The sequence below is a fragment of the Rhinoderma darwinii genome, chromosome 5 (genome assembly GCF_050947455.1).
Source record: "Rhinoderma darwinii isolate aRhiDar2 chromosome 5, aRhiDar2.hap1, whole genome shotgun sequence".
NCBI lineage: Eukaryota > Metazoa > Chordata > Amphibia > Anura > Rhinodermatidae > Rhinoderma > Rhinoderma darwinii.
This window is the reverse complement of record NC_134691.1, coordinates 50,333,399-50,344,509: the sequence shown is the minus strand read 5'-3', so window position 1 is coordinate 50,344,509 and position 11,111 is coordinate 50,333,399. Positions and strand designations below refer to the sequence as shown.

Below are 11,111 nucleotides of genomic sequence, written 5' to 3'. Positions count from 1 at the left end.
TTATGCTTTTTATTAAGTCTGTTCCATTGTCTATTTGTTTTGCCTTGTATGTATTACATGTGTATCAGCTGTAATAATTTACTTTGGCCACTAGATGGCTCCATACTGGCAGGAAGAGATAGAAAGCAGGAGGGAGGAAGTGACGTGCAGTGCAGTGTGAGTGGAGAAAGACTGAGAGGGGCTGCTCAGAGTGTGTGAGGGAGGAGGCCCAAACACTGACACCATGGAGTAAGCGGGTGAGCTGCAATATACACACGTGGCAAGGGCTGGAGTGAGGGACCTGAAAACTCTGAGTACTGAGGGGTGCTGTACAACTAGGTCCAAGTAATAACATGGAGATTCAAGCCAGTTTATGGAACACATGGAGCGGTGAGCAGTAAAGACTTGTCCTCCCCTTTGATAGCCAAAGACTGTTCTGAGGACACGAGTAAAGTAAGTGACCACAATAGATGGCCGCCCGGATCACAGATAAGGGTGTGTGTGCAGTGCTTAGCTATGCCAGGTGGGGCGGGAGCCACCAAGGACTGTAATTACCCAGATTGCTAAGCAGGGCATAAGCCACGGATTGCTGCTCGAACTGTATGCCAGACGGGGCGGGAGCCGACAAGGGCTGTAATCAGCCTGATTGCCAAGCGGGGCGGGAGCCGCTGAATAGACCTCAGTGTTGGATTGCCAAGCGGGGCGGGAGCCGCTGAACAGGCCTAAGTGCTGGATTGCCAAGCGGGGCGGGAGCCGCTGAATAGGCCTAAGTGCTGGATTGCCAAGCGGAGCGGGAGCCGCTGAATAGGCCTCAGTGTTGGATTGCCAAGCGGGGCGGGAGCCGCTGAATAGGCCTCAGTGTTGGATTGCCAAGCGGGGCGGGAGCCGCTGAATAGGCCTCAGTGTTGGATTGCCAAGCGGGGCGGGAGCCGCTGAATAGGCCTCAGTGCTGGATTGCCAAGCGGGGCACAAGCCGTCAAGGGCTGGTAATGACCAGGTTGTCAGCCAATGTATATAGTTGCATTTATTAAGAGACTGTGTTATTGCATTTGTAACGTTCAAGAATTCTGCCTCTCCAAGAGAGTTTATCTCCAGTAAAGTGTGAACATTGAATCAACTGTGTCGGCTACATTATTGTACCTGTATAAAGGGGGTCTGCAATTTCTCCTGGTGTGGACTATTTAGTTGCAAAATAGACTTGATAAGTTAGCCCCGTGCGGCTGCGGCCCCCCATGCACCCTCTAACAGGGGGGTGAACACTTTTTATTAGCACCATATAAGGCTCTGTTCACATCTGCGTTGGGGTCCCGTTCTGAAGTTCCCGTCGGAGGTTTCCGTCAGAACGGGACCCTGAGCAGACACAAACTAACACCGATGGAAACCAGAGGTTTCCGTCTCCATCACCATTGATTTCAATGGTGACGGAGCCGGTGCCCGTGGTTTCCGTTTGCCTCTTTTGTGCTCCGGACCCGTCGTTTTGCCGGAAGCGATAGAATAGTCGACTATGCTATTGCTTCCAGCAAAACTACTGATCCAGTGTACAAAAGAGACAAACGGAAACCAGGGGCACCATTGAAATCAAAGGTGATGGAGACAGAAACCTCTGGTTTCCGTCTGTGTCAGTTTGTGTCTGTACAGGGTGCCGTTCTGAAGGAAACCTCCGACAGGACGTCAGAACGGGACTCCAACGCAGATGTGAACAGAGCCTTACAGATGATCTTACATTGACTACTGTGAAAAAAGACCCTGAAATGTTACTACATCAATGACTTGTATTCTGGGGTCTGTAATAGTAGAAATAAGTTCATAACTGATACTAAACCATGGCAGCTCCAGAGCAGAACTGACCTTACTGTGTCATCATGGTGACATCACTGAGCTATGATGTCACAGAGAGCTAAGAGGCTAGGAATTCCCCTGACAGCAGCAGTACTGACCTTACTGTGACATCATGATGACATCACTGAGCTATGATGTCACAGAGAGCTGAGAAGTTGGGAATTCCCCTGACAGCAGCAGAACTGACTTAACTGTGACATCATGATGACATCACTTAACTATGATGTCACAGAGAGATGATGAGAGGTTATAAATATTCCCCTGACAGTAGCCCGGTCTTTTTTTCTGTGAATTGACACAGAGTGCGATTTGTTGAATTATTGGCAACTTCTCACTGTTATGGAGATCAACGGATTGGGATTCTTCTCCATCCTCTTGGCCTTTTGGTGTGTAGCCTGGCTCTCTGCTAGCTACACACTGACTGTTATCAACAACCATGCCACACCACTGATGTATATCAGGTAAGATGGAGAATTACAAGACTCTTATTTTATAGTTTGGGTTTGGGAATATATAAGGTAATTACTTAAATTAGGAGGAAATATCTTATGAACAAAATGGCTTTCATTACCCAGAGGAGCCGCAAGAGGACATAGAAACGCATCCCCTCATCCCCTCAGTCCTATAGATTATTATCAGACTGATGATTATTAAGATGAAACAATTCTGTAAATTTTTCGATATTATTCAACATTGACCTTTTTCTTTTCTGTTTTACAGTGAAGCGGGAAATTATTTTCCCGAAAATATCCTGTTTATCATAGGATTTGAAGGAATGGCCATTGCCTGTAAGTAAATATCACGGAAGTGATTATAATATTTTTCTACTTCTGGGGGATGGCGGGTTATTATACAATGGCTTATATCTGATTATATTACTCTGGGGTCAATCCTACATTTATTTTTACAAAAATGTGTTTACTATGGCAGTGAGAGATGCAGGCTGGTTGCTAGGGAACATTGCCAGACAAGACTGTGGTTGATAGGTAGTGTATCCCTAGCAACCAGTCAGTCATAACTCAGACTAGGCATCAGTCGCACCCTGCCATCCCCATCTCAGCCTGTAGTAGTAATCAGATTTTTCTAAAAAAATATATATATAGTTTTGTTATTAGCAATTGATAGATAATTGTTTGGATTAGACGATGCAGATAAATGTTTCGGTCCATTATTGAAGGTTTCTTGTTGGGTTTAGTGCTTGATCCACGCTTCATAGATGTTATTAGGTTGTTTTACACGTGGTAGAGAATTTATTCGGCTCATTTGCTCTTTTTCAGCTCTGGGTCTGATGTTTCTACATTACAAGTTCATCATGCTCCATGCTGAAGCCTTTGGGGCTCATCAGGCCTTGATTCAAAAGATCCTCCTGGCAATTGGATGGTCATCATGCGGCAATATAGTCGTAATGGCTGTATTTTCAGTAAGTTAATAAATGTTATTCTTTAAATAGGTAGCTGAACCGCTGGTGACCACGATAGGTGGTTATCACCGGGTGGCCGCACACTAATGTGGTATTACTTGGTTTATTTAAATGTATGGGTTACCATATAATCGATGGGTGCCCTGAGTCCTTCAGAGCGGGAGACATCATTTTGTTAGCAGCTTTCCGCTCTGGCTAATAGAATGGAGACCGAAGCAGGAGACCCCCCGTCTATGACATTCATATACACTAATAGTGCATCCTCTTTGGACAACATGATGTTTTATTCTCCATTCATGTCTAAAGCTAAACTAAGAATTCTGCTGCTTTCATGTGGACATAGAGAATTGCATTGTTGGAGCTTAGATGATAGAGCTCAGCTGCCAGGTCACATGACTGACAGTGGGGTGGAGCGAAACTGCTGTCTGTTTCCAAGGCAACTAACAGGATTTTAATAGCAGCCATGCAGAAATGTCAACCTGGAAAAAGCCCTTCAAATGGTAATACTCGAGCAGCGGATCGAGGCAAAAATAGGAATGGCCTTTTTGTGCGGTGTGGCTTTTATTGAGGGGTATGGCTAAATATATTCAAACCCTCTAATATATTAATATCAGACCCCAGACCCCCTAAATACATTTAGACCCTCTATATTAAAATCAGACCCCAGATCTCCTAAATATATTCAGTTCCCAGACCAGACCCCAATAATATATACAGTCTTCAAACCAGAGGGGTTATCTGGGACTTTTAAAAAGCAGTAGGGCAGGGGATGTTATACAATAAAAAACTATGAAATACCCACCCTGTGAAGTGCCCTCCGCTCAAGTGCTGAGGCCCCGCTCTTCGCTGCTGCGGTCCCGGAAGCTCCTGCAGTGGTCGCATGCCATTCATCGATCTCGGGATACACGTGACCACTTCAACGGCAGAGACTGGGGCATCAGTGCTGGAGAGTGAGGGCAGTTCAGAGAGTGAGTATCAAGTTTAGTGGTGCCCAAAGCTGAGAGCAAGAGCCGGCAGCTAGAAGAATAAGAATACATACTGTTTTTTTCTTTGTTTGTTTTTTTATTGCTCCTGCACCCTTTTTTTTTAGCTATCATCTCCGGGAACTGAGTGAAACTATATATCACTAGGTGACTGGATGACGTAGACTAAAAGTAGGGTGGCTCCCAGTTTTACCAGAAGAGTTGACATCCCTGGCTATGATATAAATAGAGAAAATTACTTGTATTTCTATAAATCGTATGGCCACTTTATCCATTAAATCTCTGGGGTTATTATGTGAAAATGTTATTGATGATTTATTTGAAAATTAGTTATTGATTCCGTAACAAATTTCTGCTTGTTTTCTAGACCGACGCTTTTCCAATAACTCACCGGCTTAGCTCTTTCATCGCATTTGGACTTGGTGGTATCTACAACCTTTGGCAGTCCATACTCCTCTACAAAGTTCCAGGAAGCCGAAGAGTCATCAGCCATTTTAGAACAGCGTCTTGTATCATGGCCCTGACCTTAGTAGTTTCATGTATCCTTTCTTAAATAATATTAACACAATGGAATCCAACCGTCCTTGTCTTTAGGTTCACATTTAGAAAACATCAGATCCCGAGGTGATCATTTCCCTTAATTTTCTGATCTTGGTCGTCAGATGGCGACATGCTGGTATAACACAGTGTCATCTGGTAACATTGTTCAGCTTCTTGCAGGAAGATACTGAATAGAAACAGCGGTACTGTCATTGTTATATATGTATTGTATTAACATTTATCTTACATAAAAGTGTAGTAAATCCTATAAGACACATAATAAACGTTATTTTCCTATATAATAAATTACCAGACATTGGAAGTAGGGTATCAGTATACACCCACCTGTGCGCTGGAGATGAATGTCTAAAGGTATGTACAGTATATTTCATAGATAATATCAAGTTATTGACATGCTGAGCCACTGGTACAAACCAGTGGATGGAAAATTTCTTTAATCCGGCATGAATGAAATGATCAAAAATTGTGGATCATTGGATAGATTTTATTTGTACACCTAGAATCAGTTCTATAGGAATACAATTGGACCCATAAACTTTGTGCTCATTCTCAGCACCATGGTGATCGTGACATCCATAATGTAATGGATGTGATGTCATGTACATGACAATGGGTCAGGTCTGTTTTGGCCTCGCCGTCAGACACATGACTCCATGCAATTAACATGAATGCAGCAAAACCTTAGACACGGCGGAAAGCTCTTGTTTTGCGCAATTTTTTCTATATTAATTTTGATATTTTTTCACAGATCAGTGAAATGACAGCAAAAATTATAGAGTGGTCGACGTTGGTCCTCATTCTGGTGAATGTATTGAGCTACTATCAGAATATGCAGGTCAGTAGACGTAACCTCATTATCACCTCTTATACCAGACCTTGTAATAACATTATTATTCATCTCTACAATCATGGGGTTTATAATGTGGATATGTGTTTCTTTTCTTAGAGTTTATCTATTACAATTACCTGGAAAAGCTTCACCATCTCCAAGAGGGAGAAGGACCAGGACTCTGGAGTATAAAGAGGACCCTCGTGGGCGGTGATGTGAGACCACACACCCCAAACCACAATTACACAAGATCCAGCCCTAATCTTCCATGTTGGACCTGACAAAAAGAAAAATAAAGGTGAGGTTAATATGTTGTATGTCCTAAATCACATGTATATAGATGACAGGTAGAGAATATCCAATATCCAACCCAACCACTATTAAAAGGGTATCCCCCCCCCCCCCCATAAATATGAGAAAATAACCAGATGTAGAGGAGCTAAATATGTCGTTTCATTCTGGGGCTGTATATTTTCAGCACCCTGACAATGACGAAGCAGTAGGATTACCACCAGTCATATTATAATAGACCACAGATAACATGGTATTTTATAATGAGTCCACTATCCCACCCCCTGCCCCCTTAGACCTTGCCCAGATAATGGAGCACTGTGAGAGTTATGTGGTATTATATTGCCCTCTGAAGTAATGCAGATCCTTGAATAGAGGCAGAAACTAGATTGGGGGGCGACAACGATGACTACCACCACTGGGTTTAGCTGTTATGGTCACTACTGTCTCCATTACCATGTAAAAAAATATATAGATGTTTTTTCAAATATTAGAAGATTTGTCCATATAGTTACAGGTTTACTTTCCATTTTTTCTAGTATTCTACAGACGAGGTGGAATGGAATGGCACGTCACAGCGACCAAGAGATGGCGACCAAGTGCCAAGAAATCCACCACCTCCAAGCTTTCTCCCAAATATCATCTTACATCACGGAGAAAGATTTATAAGAACTGTTTATGACCAGCAGACCCTACAGCGAGGTGGAATGGCACGTCACAGCCGAGCAGGAACATCTCAAACTGCAGAGGCTCCAGAAATACAACCAAGTGCCAAGACATCCACCACCTCCAATCTTTCTCCTAAAAATATCTTACATCAGGGAGAAAGAACTAAAAGAACTGTTTATGACCAGTGGACTTTACAATAAGGTGGAACGGCACGTCACAGCCGAGCAGGAACATCTCAAACTTCACAGGGTCTAGAAATGCAACCAAGTGCTAAAACATCCACCAGCACCAACCTTTTCCCCATAAATCATCTTACAATGGGGAGAAAAAACGAAAAGAACCGTTTAAAAACAATGGACCCTACAGCGAGGTTGAATGGCACGTCACAGTCAAGTAGTAACTACTGTGGGAACATCCTAAACTGCTTAACTCAAGAGATGGCGACCAAATATCATCTTACATCATGGAGAAAGAACTACAAGAACTATTTATGTCCAGTAGACCCTACAACGAACTGCAATGGCACGTCACAGCCAAGCAGGAACATCCTAAACTGCAGAGGCTCCAGAAATATAACCAAGTGCCAAGACAACCACCGGCACCAACCTTTCTCCCAAATATCATCCTACAACAAGGAGAAAGAAGTAGGGGACTGTTTACTATCCTCATGGTCCTTGTTTGTTGGCTTATAAAACAGTTTAATAAAGTCATTTTACTTATTTCTACCACCTAAAACGTGTTATTGTCTTCATTACTTTCAATAATAATTATACTGATATAATATATATACACCACCGTTCAAAAGTTTGGGGTCACCCAGACAATTTTGTGTTTTCCATGAAAACTCACACTTATATTTATCAAATGAGTTGCAAAATGACTAGAAAATATAGTCAAGACATTGACAAGGTTAGAAATAATGATTTTTATTTGAAATAATAATTTTCTCCTTCAAACTTTGCTTTCGTCAAAGAATGCTCCATTTGCAGCAATTACAGCATTGCAGACCTTTGGCATTCTAGCTGTTAATTTGCTGAGGTAATCGGGAGAAATTTCACCCCATGCTTCCAGAAGGCCCTCCCACAAGTTGGATTGGCTTGATGGGCACTTCTTGCGTACCATATGGTCAAGCTGCTCCCACAGCAGCTCTAAGGGGTTGAGATCTGGTGATTGCGCTGGCCACTCCATTACAGATAGAATACCAGCTGCCTGCTTCTTCCCTAAATAGTTCTTGCGTAATTTGGAGGTGTGCTTTGGGTCATTGTCCTGTTGTAGGATGAAATTGGCTCCAATCAAACGCTGTCCACAGGGTATGGCGTTGCGTTGCAAAATGGAGTGATAGCCTTCCTTATTCAAAATCCCTTTTACCTTGTACAAATCTCCCACTTTACCAGCACCAAAGGAACCCCAGACCATCACATTACCTCCACCATGCTTCACAGATGGCGTCAGGCACTCTTCCAGCATCTTTTCAGTTGTTCTGCGCCTCACAAATGTTCTTCTGTGTGATCCAAACACCTCAAACTTCGATTCGTCAGTTTTATAGTTCCTCTAAACAGCAACACTGTTTACAGCGGTGCTAACATAATTGCACAAGGGTTTTTAAGTGTTTTCTAATCATCCATTAGCCTTCTAACACAGTTAGCAAACACAATATACCATTAGAACACTGGAGTGATGATTGCTGGAAATGGGCCTCTATACACCTATGTAGGTATTGCATTAAAAACCAGACGTTTGCAGCTAGAATAGTCATTTAGCACATTAACAATGTATAGAGTGTATTTCTGATTAATTTTATGTTATCTTCATTGAAAAAAACGGTGCTTTTCTTGCGAAAATAAGGAAATTTCTAAGTGACCCTAAACTTTTGAACGGTAGTGTGTATATATATATATATATATATATATATATATAATATATATATGCCATTGATCTGTGTGTGGCCCTCTAGTACTTTACCCATGGGTTCGCAAAAGTGACAACATGGACTCTGATGACGATAGATATAATAATCCACCTTGTCATGTCAGGCTTAATAAATATGTCTATCTGCAACATGGTGACTTTGGCCACGTACGACAGAGGTCGACCAGCCAAAGATGGCTATGTCCCGTAGCCTACATTGCATGTAATAAAAGTCAATGTGGTTGTGTCGCAACGCACAAGTTGCCACGACATGACAGTTGCAAGAAATCCAAACTGTCGTGTCGCATTTACTTGCAGGTCGCAACGCCACCACATTGACTTTCATTACTTGCGGTGTAGGCTATGGGACATAGCGATCTTTGGTCAGACAACCTGTGTCGTGGCCAAAGTCACCATGTAACACACGGAGTACAAGGCAAGTAGATGAGATTTTGCAAACTCATCGTCATGCTGCAGACATTTTACACGGCAGATTTTCAAATCTTTGATATGTCGTTAAATTAATACCTTGGGGTCTACATTCCATAGAGTAATCATATTTGGGGTGTCAAAGGGGTTTTCCAGTCAACAAAAATTGATGGCCTATCCTCAGGATAAGCCATCAATATCTGATGGGAGGTGGCCCGTCTCCCTGCAGATCCGCTGTTTTGAAGGGGCCGCAATGTTCGTACGAGCGCTGCTTCCCCTCCATTTCCTTTACTGCTCACACTGTGAATCACGGACACACGTGTAGCGGCAGTTCACAGTATTACAGTATATACTTGAATGGGAGAAAGCAGTAATACTGTGAACCGCCGCTACGTGTGTCCGTGATTCACAATGTGAGCAGTAAAGGAAATGGAGGGGAAGCAGCGCTCGTACGAGCACTGTGGCCCCTTCAAAACAGCCGATCGACGAAGGGTGCCGGGTGTCGGACCCTGACAGATCAGATATTAATGGTCTATACTGAGGAAACCGCGTCGGAAAACGCGCCAAAAAATGGCCAAAAACGCCCCCTATTGGTTTCAATGGGAGGCGGAGGCATTTATGCCAGTTTTACCGCTCACGGGAAAAAGAAGTGGCATGCCATATTTTCGGGCGTTTACATCTCTGACCCCCTATTGACATCAATGGGAGGCAGAGAAAGTGTTTTTCTCTGCGTGTTTGCCCGCGGCGCTCAATGGCCACGGGCAAAAACGCTGCGAAAAACGCGGCAAACGGCGCACAGGCAGATCAAAATCTGCCTTGGAATTCCAGACAGAATTTTGAGGCAGAATTTTCTGCCTGCAAAAAAACTCAGTGTTAACAGGGCCTAATACAGGATCTCTTGGAACAGATCCAGCAGCAGGTGAGGAAAATGTGCTGACCGGATTGTGTGTACCAAGATGTCTGACATCGGTGGAGTGGGCAGACTTACATTTATCAGGTTGTGAAAGGGGCGGGGGAGGGAGATGGGTGCCTGTACTTAGATCAGGGATAGATGGAGGCACAAAGGATAATGATGATTATTAGTGTGTAGGACAGTGTGCAGGGAGGGAGCTGCCTGGAATTAGAGCAGGGAAGGACCTGTGAACATAGAGGGGCGTGGCAATATGCAAATAGCTGAAATGCTTTGGAGGAAGTGGGGAGAGGGAGATGCAAGCTGTCTCCTCAGATGCAGCAAGGGATCATGGGTATGGTGGGTAACAAGACAGGAAACAACCAGGACCAGAAGCAAGGGATGTAAACAAACGGAAAGAGCAGCAGTGACGATGGAGATCAAACAGAAACTGGTTAGGAGGTTAATAGGGGGTATTAGAGAAGGCAAACCAAGGCTGGTGTAAAGGATCTGCCAGGCACAACTTCTGTATATACGCCCATGGGTAATCAGTCTGCACCTGGTTCTTTGTCTCTGAGACTGACTCCATCTTCCACCACTCAGGATGGCAGGCTTAGGAGTGGGAGAGCCTATCACAGCCTGGCCAGACGGAACTAGCTCCCGCCCTCTGTCTATTTATACCTGCCTTTCCTGTTCCTCCTTTGCTTGTGATTCTTCTCGTGTGGCTTCCTGGCCTTGCTGCAGCTTCTAGCTATTTGACCTTGCTTCATACTGACCCTGGCTTACTGACTACTCTCCTGCTCTGCGTTTGGTACCTCGTACACTCCTGGTTTGACTCGGCTCGTTCACCTCTCTTGTTGCTCACGGTGTTGCCATGGGCAACTGCCCCATTTCCCTTTGCTTGTGTCCCCTTGTGTTTGTCTGTCGTGCACCTACTGAGCGTAGGGACCGTCGCCCAGTTGTACCCCGTCGCCTAGGGCGGGTTGTTGCAAGTAGGCAGGGACTGAGTGGTGGGTAGATTAGGGCTCACTGTCTGTTTCCTTACCCCCCTGCCATTACATAATCACAAGCACATATACCTAGGCTACCCTGGTCCCTGACACTACTATGGACCCCCTGGAGACCCTGGCTCAGCAAATGCAGGGTCTCTCCCTACAGGTCCAGGCCCTGGCTCAGAGGGTCAACCAGCCTGACACTACCATGGTAGTGCCCCTCACCTCACCTCTTGAACCCCACCTCAAGTTGCCTGACCGGTTCTCAGGGGACCAGAGGACTTTTCTCTCCTTTCGGGAGAGTTGTAAGCTCTACTTTCGC

At 44.3% G+C, this 11,111-nt stretch overlaps 1 protein-coding gene across 1 annotated transcript; it reads left to right on the top strand.

Moving 5' to 3' along the window:
* The first annotated feature begins 2,124 nt into the window (after positions 1-2,124).
* On the top strand, positions 2,125-7,306 carry LOC142652415 (DNA damage-regulated autophagy modulator protein 1-like). The gene is made up of 8 exons (XM_075828053.1): positions 2,125-2,279; positions 2,539-2,606; positions 3,096-3,238; positions 4,589-4,760; positions 5,075-5,133; positions 5,531-5,617; positions 5,729-5,909; positions 6,442-7,306. The coding sequence occupies exons 1-7, from the start codon at positions 2,158-2,160 to the stop codon at positions 5,801-5,803; spliced, it is 726 nt and encodes a 241-aa protein (XP_075684168.1). The 5' UTR covers positions 2,125-2,157; the 3' UTR covers positions 5,804-5,909; positions 6,442-7,306.
* Positions 7,307-11,111: the final 3,805 nt, after the last annotated feature.